Source organism: Sinohyriopsis cumingii, unplaced genomic scaffold, assembly GCF_028554795.1.
Source record: "Sinohyriopsis cumingii isolate HCF-2022 unplaced genomic scaffold, ASM2855479v2 utg000229l, whole genome shotgun sequence".
In the NCBI taxonomy this organism is placed as follows: Eukaryota; Metazoa; Mollusca; class Bivalvia; order Unionida; family Unionidae; genus Sinohyriopsis; species Sinohyriopsis cumingii.
In genome coordinates this window covers 4,216,429-4,231,834 of record NW_028315879.1, presented here as the reverse complement: position 1 = coordinate 4,231,834, position 15,406 = coordinate 4,216,429, and the positions used below count along the sequence as shown (strand labels likewise).

General features: G+C 40.9%; 1 protein-coding gene across 1 annotated transcript in view; it reads left to right on the top strand.

The window, feature by feature from the left end:
* The window catches only part of LOC149774464 (cadherin-23-like), a 61,282-nt gene that overhangs the window by 20,766 nt on the left and 25,110 nt on the right, over positions 1-15,406 (top strand). The window contains exons 7-9 of the mRNA XM_089945187.1: positions 839-957; positions 1,739-1,904; positions 4,595-4,753. Of these exons, the coding sequence (XP_089801313.1) occupies positions 839-957; positions 1,739-1,904; positions 4,595-4,753 (444 nt within the window). The remainder of the gene's footprint in view (positions 1-838; positions 958-1,738; positions 1,905-4,594; positions 4,754-15,406) is intronic.

Sequence of the window (15,406 nt, the reverse complement as noted above, 5' to 3'; positions counted from 1 at the left end):
TATATACATATTCAATACAATGCACACCTCTTATCGTCTTTCTCTCGCCGCTTTTATGAAGTAAACCTTTTCTTTCTAAAAGAGTACTTAAAGATGCAGTTGAAAAAATTGTATATAATATTCGCGAAGAGAAACAGCTAAGACAAATGTATATCATCGTCATGGAATGTAGTTACTGAAATGAATTTATAATATTATCAAGCGTAAGATAATTATAATAAAGTTACTGAATTACATGCAAAAATATGTGTGTATGTGTGTGTGTTAGATATAAAAGGGGCTTTGCATACGGTTAGCCTGAGTGCTGAGCCGGTTTGGAGCCTCGTGGGAACGACTGTAAGCCAGTTGGGGCCAGTAAAGGGTTATGGTGGGACCCGCTGGAAAAACTGTTAGCCGGTCCAATACCCCGTCAGCAGTGAGGCTGGCTCACGTAGGGGCTCGTACTACCCTAAACACAGAAGGAACTTTCGGAGGGCACGCACATCTGCTTTTGTATAGTCGAAAGTTTGAGTGCCGCAACAAAACTACTGCAGCCAGCATCATTAGCAGAAACATGTTAAATTCAGATATAGAATTCACGGTTACATCATTATACATTACAAATCAGATGGCGTTAGCGAACCATCAAACATTTGAAAGTTGGAATTTAAATAGGCATAGTTAATTTGTGTTAAGTTCTACGCATTTTTGTGTTTATTGTTTGTCTTGTCTCTGATTTGTGCTTGACTTTGAGAAATACTGAATGACAGCCGAAAGCGTTTAGTAAAGTCTATGTTTTATATTTTTTGCTTTTAATTTTGTTGCATTTATATAAAACTTTGGGAACATTTCTTTTAAGAACAAGTGAATGTTGGATCGGTCTTAGCTGGCGCAGTCGGAAATCATCGGCTGGTATTTAAAGTCAGCGATTCTTGCGACACAGCCACCAGCACACTCACCATCACCGTCAATAACGCAGTAATGTAGTCTCTAGCTAATATAGTAATGCTAATGTCTGTTTTTTTTCCTTAAACAGTTCCAATGAAAAAAATATCTTTCTCTTGAATTTTACTTAACATATGTTGTTCTTTCGTCAATATGAAAACGTCGTTGTGCATTGTATCCGAGTATAATTATTTTCTTGTCATATATACATTCAAAATGTGTAAGGCATTCTAGAAAAACGGCAAAAGCGATTCATTTCTCAATATATATGCATACATCTTAATTAGGTTCGGAATAAGCGACTGTAAAGTCTTACAATTGCATAAGGGTATCTTCCATTGCAGAATTAAACGGATTATAATTTTAAATCCTATTTTAGGTTTCCTCGATACTGAATAATTAATGATTTACACGACTGTTAACACTTCATTGATCCGACAAATTTTCAGAACATGTTCAGGCTACCAGAGGATTTTTTTTCCTATCTTTCGAATTCTTTGTTATATAAAATTCTTCAGATAATATTTATGCACATTTATCAGTATAAATAAGATTTGTTTTCCCTGTAAAATAGAAATAATTGAGATTTCAATCATCAATCTAGGAGACATGGAACTGAAATGAGACAAACTATCAGCCAACTACTTTAACGATTTTATCTTGATGGTTCAATAAGTGTGATCTTTCCAATTGCATTTGTTGATTGATCGAAATAAAATACTAATATATTTTTAAAGAAAAGAAATAATTTAAATTTAAAAAATGTAATCCCAGCCTGCATAATATGAATAACATTAATGCGGTGCAATTACAGCCACCAACAATTCACAACCTGGACAATTCCACGTCGATCAGTGAGAATATTCAAGTGGCCACCTTGCTGTACACCCTGTCCGTCACGGATCCAACGGACACCGTCTCTTGCTCTCTACTCACAGCCAGTGTTCCTTTTACTGTCCGTCAGATCTCTGGCTCCACTAGTAAGCAATGCAAATAAAAATATTTTGAACAAAACTTTGAGTGTTACCATAATGTTAAGATATGAAATGCACCATAACGTATAATTACTTGATTCCAGCGAAATATTATATTTTGAGTGGATGACATAATGCCACGCATTATGTGGTATTTCTTTATATCACAAGGTCATTATTCAAACATTGACTTTGACGTGACATCAAAACGTTCAGTTCTTTAATTCTTACAGTTCAAATAACGTTGTATAATTCTACAGCAAATTCAATTTGAATTTTGTTGATGCAAATTACGTTAAAAATGTAGAATTTTATATAAATGATAATGAAGATGTATGACTCCCACATCCTGGCAGTCAATACGAGGCTTACAGGTTAATGAATCATCATGTTCCCCGTAACTAAGGTATCCAGCTGTATATGTAATATAATATAATATAATATAATATAATATAATATAATATAATATAATATAATATAATATAATATAATATAATACAGTGCTCTGATATATGGATATGTTATACTTGTTATATTTTTGATTATAATGTTGCGAAACTGCTTAGAAATTACACATCTTCTATTCATTTTATCTGATTTGCAACATAACCGATCTTATTCAATAAAACAAAAGGCAAATCAATGTTGGCAACACGAATCTTAAGAACATTTACATTCTTCTGATATGACCTGTTCCTTATATGACGTTATAGAGTCTTTTGTGACGTCAGTAGTTGATATTAGATAAGTGTAATAGTGACACATATCAAATGTATTTATTGAAAGTGTTACGTGTTTAGGCTCAAATAAATAATAACACAGAAATAGTGAAAACATCAAGCTTTTTAAAATGTAACAAATAAATTATTTTCCTGGAAAATTACTGTAAAAATGAAAAAAGGTGAAGAACTTACGGTTTCAAGAATCAAATCCAAAAAACTAATCTAAGAATGATCCACGAATTAAATTGCAAAATCCTAGTAATAAATGTTCTAATAATTTCAAGTTCGAATCCTGATGGAAAATCCAAGATGGATGACGATGACGTATGATGTAGTCAGTACTGTGCTTATCTACAGTTCCTTGTAGAAATACAAATAATGGCACTCCGGTGCTGGAAATCCAACTTAAATTTGAGAGCAATGTTTTTCCAAAATTTTTGTGTGAACACTCCTCAAAATATTTCCAGGGAAGAAAGAATTGATCCTTTTGAAATCCAACGGATCGGAGGAAAATTATAACTCAAAATCTGGCTACAACAAAATAACTTGATATCAGTGTAAAAAGGCAAAAAAAAAACAAAAAAAAAAACTGAGAAATCTCTCTCTACGCATCTCTATTGAAACTAACAAATGCGCAGTAATGGAAAAACCGGAATTGCGAAATCGAAGGGGGTCACGTGATCGTGTTTATGTCACGTACACCAAAAATGACCCTGACGAAAACCAATCATTTTAAAATAAAATAGAACTTGTTTACGAAGGTTGCTACAAATTTTGAAACAAGGTCAAGATTTAGATCAACGCCTGGTGTTGACGAAAGAATGATTCAGGTCAACTATTTTCTGGAAAAATATCATCTCTAGTGAATAAATTTACACTATAATAGCATATAATAGAATAAAAAAATGTAAAACTAACAAACAATTAAATTAAAATAAATATGAATTAAATCAGATATATGTAACAAATGTACTGTCAATGGAGACACATGATAGTAAAATTGGCGTATACACCAAAAAATTCAACTGTTGCAATTTCGCTAGTAAAAAATATCGATTGTATTCTGCTGTTCGTGTTTTGGGTTGTTATAGTTTTGATGTTTTCGAGTTTTTGAGATAGTAGAATAAAAGGAAGGTTTTATCAATAACGCACATCAAGTTATTCAAAGAATGCAACCTATTCAAAAGATGGATCCAATTACTTGTTGCCATGTTGGTTTCGTAAGTTAAATATATTCACAGGTTCAAAATTTACCGAAAGGACATTGGCGTTGGTTTTCCCTTTAATGGTAACCGAAAGGCGTTTATAGAGCATTTGACAGGGTATGGACTCAACCTACTGTTATGCATAGGGGTGGAAGATCACGCAGTATCAGCTTGTTTCGATCATAGGTCTGTTTAGTTGACCATCTTATGGACACGTTCTTTTCAGTATTAAAATATATATGTAAGAGCAGAAATATCAATGAGCAATGCTCATGTGGTAAACAATTTGGCGTCGAAATACTGAACACTCAGTTTTTGACATATTGACTATTTCTGGTATGCAAACATTGCTTTATTATTATAGCCCGTGCATCTTACAACATTTGCTTATGAAGCAATACATATTCTGAATCCAATGACAGATTCGATTTGGCTTCAGGAAAATGATGACAATGACTTGAAGAATCAAATCTAGGCTTCCAGAAAAAAATATGTATAGCATCTAACCTAGTTGCGCTAATTTTTTTTATACATGTGACAAATATAAATTGCAAGTCCTCAACATCGTGTATGGAAAGACAAAACGTGGATGCGTGTACACCTTTTCACATTATGTGAAAAAAATTAATTAAAACTAAATAAAGTATCGCTTCCATAATTTGTACATTGGTAACTTATTTACATTCTAATCATGTTTGTGCTAAATCACACCGACGTATATACAGTGTATAACTAATACGAATAATTTCCTTATCCACCCCCATTTAAGCCTACGGAATATACAGTAACAGTAATCCTGGATTCGACTACGTCACTAAAAACAACTACCCCCTTTCGATCCAGTGTACTGATGGGTACGACCCTGTTACTGGAACCTTCACCGTCTACCTGCTTCGAAACTCTGCGCCGATTATCACAAATCTACCAGGTAAGGTACACGGCGACACGCCCCGATCAGGTGGAACTTCGCAAATTCGAAATTCGGAGTCGATCAAATTATGCAATTATGTGTGTGTGTGTGTGTGTGTGTCTGTGTGTGTGTCTGTGTTTGTGTATCTGTGTGTGTGTGTGTGTGTGTGTGAGATATAGTTTGAGTTGTTCATATAAGATGAATCTTTAAAACACTTGTAATATTTGTTTCTTAATGAAGGTTTAATTATCTCAGTCACAAAGCATGCAAACAGTTATCTGTTACAACGTGTATTTCTATCCAGTTATCTGTTACAACGTGTATTTTTATCCAAACAGTTGTCTGTTACAACGTGTATTTTTATCCAAACAGTTGTCTGTTACAACGTGTATTTTTATCCAAACAGTTATCTGTTACAACGTGTATTTTTATCCAAACAGTTGTCTATTTCAACGTGTACTTGTGTAATATTAGAACAGAATTTTGACTTCTTGGTAGTTCTATTCCAAATAAATCATCAAAGGTTAAATATGTTACAAGTCAAATAAGCAGTCTTATCAGTAGTGAAGTGGGCCGCCCTAGCGACAATGGGAATTAGCATTACAGAACCCCTTGGGCCACTCTAGCGACAAAGGAAATTTAACATTGAGAAAAACCCTGGGCCACTCTAGCGACAATGGGAAATTAACATGGGAATATATTTTGGGCCTGTTGAGCTACAAGGGAAATTTAACATGGGAGATAAAAAGCAATTCTAGGGACAAGGGGAATTTAACATGGGAATAGAGTTTGGGCCTGTCTAGGGACTAGGGGAAATGGAACAGGGTCGGGACCCTATTTTAATACGGTCCCCACCTGATGGGTCTCTATTTTTTTAAATTTTTTTTAAAATAAAAAAAATAAGCAAATGGGGTAGGCAATTGAAAGTGGATCTCTTTTCGAGAAATGTGGGTGGCCCTGAAAAGGGCCTTTGGGTTTATATATGCCCTTAACATGAAGGGCATCTGTGAATTCTTCTTGTCCTTAGGCTTCGTCTCACTGTAGGACCGTAAATCAGGACTCTTTTGAGGCATCCTTGCCTCTCCAAGTAAATCCTACGTATCCATAGGTTGCTGGCGGTCCTATGGACTATTGTCCATTCGGATCGGACATACATCGGTATCTCCGTCCTGAACATCACTGTTGACACAAGGGTGGAAGATTCAACGTCAGTCCACATGCTGAGCCGACGAGAACAGGTAAATCAATGCAATGAATAGTGAAAGGACAAGACACACACCCTTTTATATACGCTGGTCTGTCATGACTATAAATTAGTCTATGGTGTTTAAACTTGAGTCATTTGACGTTTTGCACTCAAGATGAAACGATCCAATTCATTTGAGAAGAAAGAAGAAGAAAGTAAGAGGCAGAAACGTGATCTATCGCCTCGTACCAGGGCTGAAGTCTTGGCACAAATTCATGTCAGTGATTTTGAAGAGGACATGAGTGAACCAGAATCCGAACCCTCTTAAACAAAGTTTACCACCCTCAGTCAACCGAGAGACGGAAAAGCGCTCCTCTAGAAAATTTAGAACCACGACTTACAAATACACGGTGAAGTTTAAAGATTTCAAGGCTGAAGTACCGTTAGAGAAAGCAGAAGGGTTCATCACCGGGGTGTGGGATTCTTTGCTTACCACACTCAAGCGACAATGTCAACCCAAAGAAGACGATCGCTTGAGACTTTCCATACAACACGACGGTTTGAAGCTTACAACACGAAGCTTTAGAACTGTTAGGGGAACGCGTCCTGTACTTTGACACGGACAGTTGCATTTACATCCATCACCCGAGTCGACAGCACCCTGACATCGAAGGAGACCGTTTAGGAGCCTGGACAGACGAGCATCCCGACGACAAGATTCTAAGTTTCGTCAGAGGCAGTCTAAAAAATTACGGCTACGAATACCGGGACCCACAAGGAGAAGTGCACACGACATGTAAAGTGAAAGTATTGACTCTGAATTATCGTACCAGTCGTGTGGTCAACTTTGGGGTATTGAAAGAAGCCTTGCAATCGGGAGAAGATGAACACTTTAAAGTGACCACCTATCAACCCAACAAGATTGTACGTTTACCCACTCACCACATCGTCAGTCGACCCTTGGAAAAAGTCTATCAAATCGTGTACCAGAAGCGAGTGCGACTTCCCAATCATTTCACCTTACCGTATGGACACGTCGGCATTGGTCTGTATATAAAAAGGAACCCTAGGCAAGATCGATAGTTCATTGTGACTACCAAGACCAAGTGAACAAGATGAATACTTTCAGAGAAACACAAAACAAGTTTAGAAAGGCGCACCATCATTCTCAATGCGCATTACGTGGTCTTGTTTAAAAGCCCTCGAGATAAATCGCAAGTGCAAGTCTTAGCCAAACAGTTAGGGACACCTTGGCTGACTCAGGCGTACGACGATGCCACTCAAACTCCACACGCCTATTTATTTGTCGATTTGAAACCTACGACCCCCGATGATTTGCGATTTCGTACCCACTTGTTTCACCACTGGTGCCAAGACCGAGGGCCTGTCCTGTACACGTCTCCGTCCTCGACTTAAGTTCATTCCACAAAAAAATCTATAAAAACCTCAGACCCTTTTCGTCTGTCTCACACAGAGTTTGAACATGACGTCTCTTCAGTCGCATCTTCCCGTCAAATTGATTCGTGCCTTGTATGGCATCAGTCGAGAAAAAATCCACAAACACGAGCTCGTGTCTTAGAAGCTAGTCTCAAAGAAGTCTTACGATGGTTCACGGTGACGGCACGTCAATTACTCCAAGGGATCATTCAGATTCCTCATCAAACCAAACGCTTTTTTGATCGAAACAAAGTCGCTTTGACCCACCTGGCCGATCGCCGCATCGACACTCAAACCAAAAAACAAATTATTTTGAAACCTGGAGGGAGCGGTACTCTAGGAGGGGTCATCATTCGCTCTCTCTTAAGATGGGATCCTAATGCCCCCAAAGTTCTCCCCAAGAAAAAAGTCAAACGAAGCTCCAAGAAGAAGAAAAAGACCAGGTCCCCAAGTAAACCCGTGTCTGCAAGAACTTCTCCAGTGACGCGACCCTCCTCTTACTAGACACCACCCCGGAAAAAGAAAAGAAGCCCGCAGAAAAAGAAACAGAGAAAAAGTCCCCAGAAAAAGAAAAGTCCACAGAAGAAAACTAGTCGCAAGAGAGGCACTTCGGCCAGGACGCAACCTTACACTCGCAAACCACGACCTGCCACGGCGGTGACTGCGTCTCCGGCAGCCTCACGTTCATCCACTTCTCCGTTGATGACATCAAGAACTGAAGAGTACTTGGAGACGTTGATCACACCAAGAACTTCTCCGTTGATGACCCCAAGAACTTCCCCAGTGGCAGGACCCTCCAATTTAGTGGCAGTGGCTGCTGATCACAAAGTACCTTCTCACAAAAGCAAAGTCCAAGAGAGATCGGGCATGTTACAAAGTTTACTTGATTTGTCCAAGCAAGAACTGGCTCGATTTAGTCCGTTGCGTACCCCTGCACGACGTGTCATACTGTCCTGAAGTTGATACGACGTAAAGACAATCAGTGGCGAGACGTTCCAGTATAAAAAAGGCGTGTGACCAAGCCGGGGTATCAGTGTTTTGGTGCACCTGAAGATTCAAAGATGTCACCTTCCAAAAAACATCCCTCTTCTAAACAACCCCAAAGAAAGAAAAGGAAAGGACTGCCACCACGTTTAGTCAAACATGGGGACATGTTATCTGTCCTGTCCAAAGCTTCTCCACCCCTACGAAAAAAACTCATTCAATCAGCTTCCAAAGAGGTCATCGATACCGTGTGCGAATGTTGTTTGACCGTCTTGAAAGGCACGATCCCTTTGTCCAAACACCAGAAACAATGCTTAGGCAAACATCGTCACGTTCTTTGCCAAATGGTTCAAAAGAAAATTCCCCTTCGTCAAAAGAAGATGTTGGTCCAACGTGGAGGCATTTTACCCCTCTTGTTAGGCCCCTTGCTGAAAGGAGTCTCGGGAACCATTTTGGGAGGACTGGTGGGAGCAAGATAAAAAGGTCCTCGGAAGTCCCAAGATCTCAGAATCGACCCTTGACAACCCCATGGAAGGACGAAAACTAGCTTTAGTGCCTATCAAACGATGGATGGAATACCATCGTTGGCAAGAACAACACACCCCGCATTTACCTCCCAATCACCATTTGAGCGAGATGTCCCAGTTACAGCACGAACTGCAGTCCTTGATGGATCGTCAAGATTTGTCCGAAACAGAAAAAACGCAAAAGTACGGTCAACTCTTGCAACGACTGCAACTCTTTCGCCAGAAAGCTGTAGACGAAACAGCTCTACCCACTCTGAAAGATTTTAAGACCTTGATGAAAAGTCCAGCACCATCAACAGTACCACCACCACTACTAGTGGCCAAGACAGAAAAAGAAGAAGAAGAAGGCTTTCAAACTCCACCAGAAAACGTACGCAAGTTAACAACACCACCTACCTCCAGAATTGGATGGATTAAAAAGATGATGACCACCCCTTCTTCATCACAAGAGAAAAAGAAAGTGAAGACAGAAGTGAAGACAGAAGTGAAACAAAATGAAACAAGAACCGATATCCCCTGTTCTGACATCCTCCTCTGCGACACCTATCGCTGGTCGCACACGCAAAGCATTGCAATCCAAGAAAGTACCCCAAGAGAAAAAGAGTAGCATCTTCCAAGAGTGGGTGCCTTATTAACACACAAATACAAAATGGAAAAAGTGTTAGCCAGCATTTACTACGATCCCTCGCATCCTGCAGGTTACGCAGGAGTTCAAAAATTGTATCGTGCTGCCAAAATGCGACTGAAAAGTCTCTGTTTACCTCAAGTACAACGATGGTTACAAGAACAAGCTACCTACACTTTACACAAACCCATTCGACGCAAGTTTGCCAGACGTCGCACCCGAGTGGAAGGCATCGATCATCAATGGCAAGCCGATTTAGCCGATGTCTCTCATTTGGCCAGCTACAATCGTGGCTACAAATATTTGTTTTGTGTCATCGACGTCTTTTCCAAATTTGCCTGGGTCGTACCCTTGACTTCCAAATCTGGCAGCGAGTTAGTGCGAGCCCTGCAACGAGTGTTGAAACAAAGCGGTCGTCACCCTCTTCGATGGCAAACCGACTAAGGCACCGAATTTCTGAACCAAACTTTCCAAAAAGAATTAAAGAAACGTGACATTCATTTTTTTACCACCGAGAATCCCGAAACCAAAGCCAGCATCGTGGAACGTTTTCAACGCACTTTGAAAGAACGTATGTGGAAATATTTTACGCATCACCACACTCTGAAGTACATCGACATCTAACCGCACCTGGTGCAAGCGTACAACCAATCTTACCATCGAAGCATCGGGCGTGCCCCGCAAGAAGTGACTCCCGAAAACGAAGTGCTGGTGTTTGAGCGCCTGTTTGGTACGTCCCCGACGATGGCTGCCCCCAAGAAAAGTGAAGTGTTGACCGTAGGACATTGGGTGCACATTGGCAAAACCAAACGCACTTTCGACAATGGTTACTTACCTAACTGGACGACCGAATTGTTTCTTGTCACTGGACGAGTGCATGGCAGTCATCCTGCCGTCTATAAATTGGAGGACATGAACGGAGTAGTGCTCAAAGGAACGTTTAACTTACCCGAGTTAAAACGTGTCACCAAAATATAAGACGACGTGTACGACATCGAAAGCATTCTCGAACGCAGAACCCGTAAAGTGGGCAAACGACGTGTCAAAGAAGCCAAAGTACGTTGGAAAGGATATCCACCAAGTTTTGATTCTTGGATCGACGCTTCGCAAGTCATCGACTATAAAAAGAAGTGACCATCATGCCCTTTCACACAGACGCAGCTACGTCGACCACTCCTTCACCCAGTTCTTCTCTGCGAGATTTACAGAAACAACCCTTGTGGGTGTGATGTGGAGAACGTGTGCCTAAAACGCAAATCGTCTTTTTCTGCCAAATCTTCGTGGTGTATTGTGTCATCGTGGCAGCCATCGGCAATTTAAGTTTGCAACAAGGAGACAAACAATTGTGGACCATTTTATTGAGCAGTTGCATCGGTTACCTGCTTCCCAATCCCTCCCTGAAATTCTCTTCCAACTGGAACCACGGGAACCTTGTGTCCAGTGCCAGTGTCACCACTCCAATAACAACAACAACCCTATTTTGGGCGGAGACACGCCTCAGACGTCCATTAACCCCTCGGACAGCCACAGAACTCTGGAATTATGAGTCACCAAAACCAATTTTACTTAACCTTACCCAGTGACAGTTCCATGGAGGTGTTTCCCAAGAACACGTTGTGCTGTTACACGGCCAAATTGGGAAGTGGCTTTAGTAGAAATCATTCACCCGACCCAAGTCCTCAATGTCCTTCCCAATCAAAATTCTTTTCATGCGGAAGTTCATGACGAACAATTGCAACAGTACTTGGATACCCATGGCAAATATGACAAGAAAACCCCTGGCACAAAAAATCAAAAGTACACCACCTATCACTTGTTCGTTCCCCCAGGCTATTATTTTAGTGGTCAACATTTGGTGAGCACCATAACCTCCAGGTTTAATGTCGTGTTTCTGAAAGCTTTGGAAAGTATCAAAAAAGTGTCACCATGGAATACCACAAAGCAGCTCGTCGCTTGTCGATGAAATTTGACCTGAGTAAAATCGTGTCCATTTTATTTTGTCCTGAATTGTTTGACATGTTGGGCGGAGACATGGACATGAGAAAGGCCATGCTCAAGAAAAACGAATTACCAATCATTTACGACAACGAGTCTTTTAGCAAGTTATTTCGTGCCCCGGTAGAACTGAAGCAAGGACTGAATTTGATGTTTGTGTACTCCGATGTGGTGGAGTACAACGTGGTGGGACACACCTCTGTGCCGTTACTGTGTGCCATTCCTTTCAAAGTGGATTCTGCCACGGTCACTGACGAGGAAGGTGGAAACACTTACCACGTTCACCGCGGATTTGTACATCCTCACTATTTTCCGGTCAGCAAGTCGTATTTGGACACGGTCAACATTGCTGTAAAAGGAGATCTGGGACAAAATATTCCATTCACCAAAGGAAAAGTCGCGGTCATTTTCGAAAACGGTTCTCTCACGATTCGTAAGTCATGTATCCAGTGTACCGAGGGGTTGCTCGACAGCGAGGACACGGTTTAGGAGATATGTTAAAATCGGCCTTTCGTTCGGTGGCCCCGGTGTTGAAACCGATGGTGACACGCGGATTGCACGCCTTGAAAGATGCGGCACTGACACAAGGCAAAGAATTTCTCCAAAATGTCATCATCGACATACAAAATCCTAAAGAAGCCTTCATGAGGGCAGGCAAAAATGTCTTGCTGCAAACGGGCAAAGACCTTTTGGGCCGACGAGAAACACCTATAAATGCCCTGCACGCTACCGAGTCAAGCATTCAGCAAGGACAAGGCAGAAAGAGACGACGAAGAAAACACCCTTTCACCAGACTTCACACGTCTAAAGCTAGAAAGGCAAAGAAAAGAAGAACCGTTCGAGACTTAGACGTTTTCGATTATTGAGAAAGAGAAAAAAAATGATGTACCGAGAGTCTTGCGCTTGTTCCAAGTCGGAACTGGATCTGTTTGCCATGCCCCCCCCCCACCATGATGACCATGCAAGAATCCCAGTGGGTGGAATTTCATCCTGTCTCCTCTTTGGCGGATTCCGCTCCAATCAAGTTTGAAATCAAAGGACAGCCCGAAGATTACATTGATCTGAATAGCAGTTGCCTGTACTTGAAACTCAAAGTGATCGAAACGGACAACACCAATCCAGGAGGCGATGCTAGAGTAGCTCCTGTCAACAATTTCATGCATTCCTTGTTCAGCGAAGTGGACTTGTACTTGAATAACAAACTGGTCAGCAGCAGCATGGATACTTACCCATATCGTGCCTACCTGAAAAATCTCTTGACGTACGGAAAAAAAGCCAAGAATACTCATCTGGATGCTTGCGTGGTATGGAAACCTGACACGGCAGGTGTAGGCACGTTTAACGACACAGTCCTAACAGAAGATGAAAATCCTCACAATGTGGGGTTTAACGACCGTCGTAAGAAAATTCTGCAAGGGCGAAGTTTAGAACTGATGGATCGTTTGCATTTGGACATGTGGTTACAAGAAAAGCATTTGCTGAGACTGAATCGTAGCAGTGCCGCTTTCCATTTGATGGCCCATGCCAATGAATAAAAAACTATCATTCAAGAAGCCCGACTTTACGTGCGCCGTGTGGAAGTGTTACCTAAAGTGGGAAACGACGTCAGTCAGACGTTGAGCAGAACGACCACCAAGTATCCGATACGACGCGTAGAGTGAAAACGTTCACCATTCCCGCTGGACAGTGATCTATGATCGAAGATCATCTGTTCCAAGGACAGTTACCCAAGCGTTTGATTGTTGGTATCGTCAGGAATTCAGCCTTCAACGGAACCCACGATCAAAATCCTTTTGAGTTTCAACATTACAATGTGTCCAAGATCGAAGTCAGTCGCGACGGCAAGACCTTGTGTACCCGACCCTTTGAGCCCAACTTTGGTGTCGCGAAGAATTATCTGAGATCGTACTTGTCCCTGCACGAAGCCACCGGACAGTTAGGAACCAACACCAGTCACGGCATTTCGTACGACGATTATGCAGGAGGCTACGCTTTGTGGGGTTTTGATTTCACTCCAGACCAAGGCAGCGACGAGGGACATTTCCACCCTATAAAATCGGGTCAGATTCGTGTCGAACTTCAGTTTGCAAATCCACCACTAGATCACACAGTGAACGTCCTCCTGTATGCAGAATTTGACAATACCATAGAAATCAACGGTTTGAGAGAAGTCATTCAAGACTATTAGAAGCCATGGAAGACTGTTATCCCTCTTTACCTAGTGGAGAAACTTTGAAGATGGAATGTGAGGAGACCGGGGAAGAAAAATCTCAAGACAAAGACGAAGAAGTTATCATGATGAAGTCAAGATGGCCAGAACAAGAAACCCATTTAGTCTCCTGTTTTGTCAAACACTTGCTCGAAAAAATGACGGAATTGATCAAGAAAGATTGCTATGGATGTCAAAACGATCATCCCAGTCAAATTCAACACGCTAAATGCCTAATGCTGAGTCAAGAAGAAAAATTGAACGTGTATCTGGACGAAGCTTGGAGTCTCGTTTCGGACGAAGTCGTGTTGTATCAGTGGTATAAAGATTTGCGTGAACATTCTTGTCCACCATTAACCACTCAAGAGATCCATCGTATCGAAGCTCTCCTGAATCAGAAAACGGTTATTTGTCAGACATTTTCAAGCAAAAAGTCAGATTCGAATTGATGACTTATCATTACCTGTGAAGAAGAAGAAAAAAACCCCACACAAAACATGGATACCTGGGAACTTTATTACCTTTTGAACCACAGTTCGTACACGGCTTCTTGGAATCCTGTCGTATGTGCTAAAAATGAACTCCCTCATCGCAAACCTCAAGACCATCTAGCTTATGTCATCAACACAGACGACAGTCGTCTCCCAGGAACCAACTGGGTAGCCGTCTTCTTTCCTCAAGAAGGATGTGTGGAATATTTTGATTCGTATGGATTGCCCCCTTTGGAAGACGATATCATTGACTTTATGAGAAGAAATGCTCAGACCACCCGATTCAATAATGTGAAATTACAAGGTACAGATTCCTTGGTGTGTGGACAGTACTGTGTGTATTTTCTGCATCATCGCAGCCTGGGCTATTCCTTAGAACATTTAGTAACTCATTTTGATCCTCGTTCTTCTTCTAGAAACGATGTGAAAGTAGATCAATGGTTTTGTGACCATTATACTTATCTTTTGTCACAAGCTAGGAAACGTAGTGTCCATCAATGGCCTAATGACTTCCAACAGTGGAAATCACAATTTCATTCGCAACGTTTTCAGCCTTGTCCAAAATAATGTGTGAGTTGGAAAAAAAATGTTTGTGATTTGAAAAAAATGTTTGATGTTATATTGTTGGATTATTGTTAAAAATGTTAGATTTGTTTGTTAGTGTTAAGTGATTTTGAATAAAAAATGTTGTGTTTTGAAAAAAAAAATGTCTTTGTGGTTTGTTTGACTATAGAAATCTTGATTCATGCTCTTTGACTTCTTACTATCCCTCTCATGGCACTCATTGAACGTTCCGGCTCGAAAACCGTGGAGGGATGTTTTCCTTCACGTCCGCGCTTTGACTTTAAAGCCGGGTAACCTCCAGTCTAACAATGGCTCTTCGCTCAACGCATCCTGACTCATCAGTACAACAAAGCCTACGTAGAAACACAACTTACCAGCCTAGTGGACTACGCTACGGCCCTAGCAAAATAATATGAATACGAGGCATTCCCTACCGAAGAGTATGAAGAGACTCACACAGCGGAAGAAACCTAGTACTATGAAAAAGACCGCAACACATTCAGGCTGCCGACCTGAATAAAATAGTCCTTTTAAGGGCTTTAAGAATGCCTATTACCAAGGGGTTTCATTTTGGCTTGGAACCAGGTTTCGACACAACTAGCTGAACTAACTTGATCCTTTATCACCGCTACTAAATACAACCAAAAATTTAC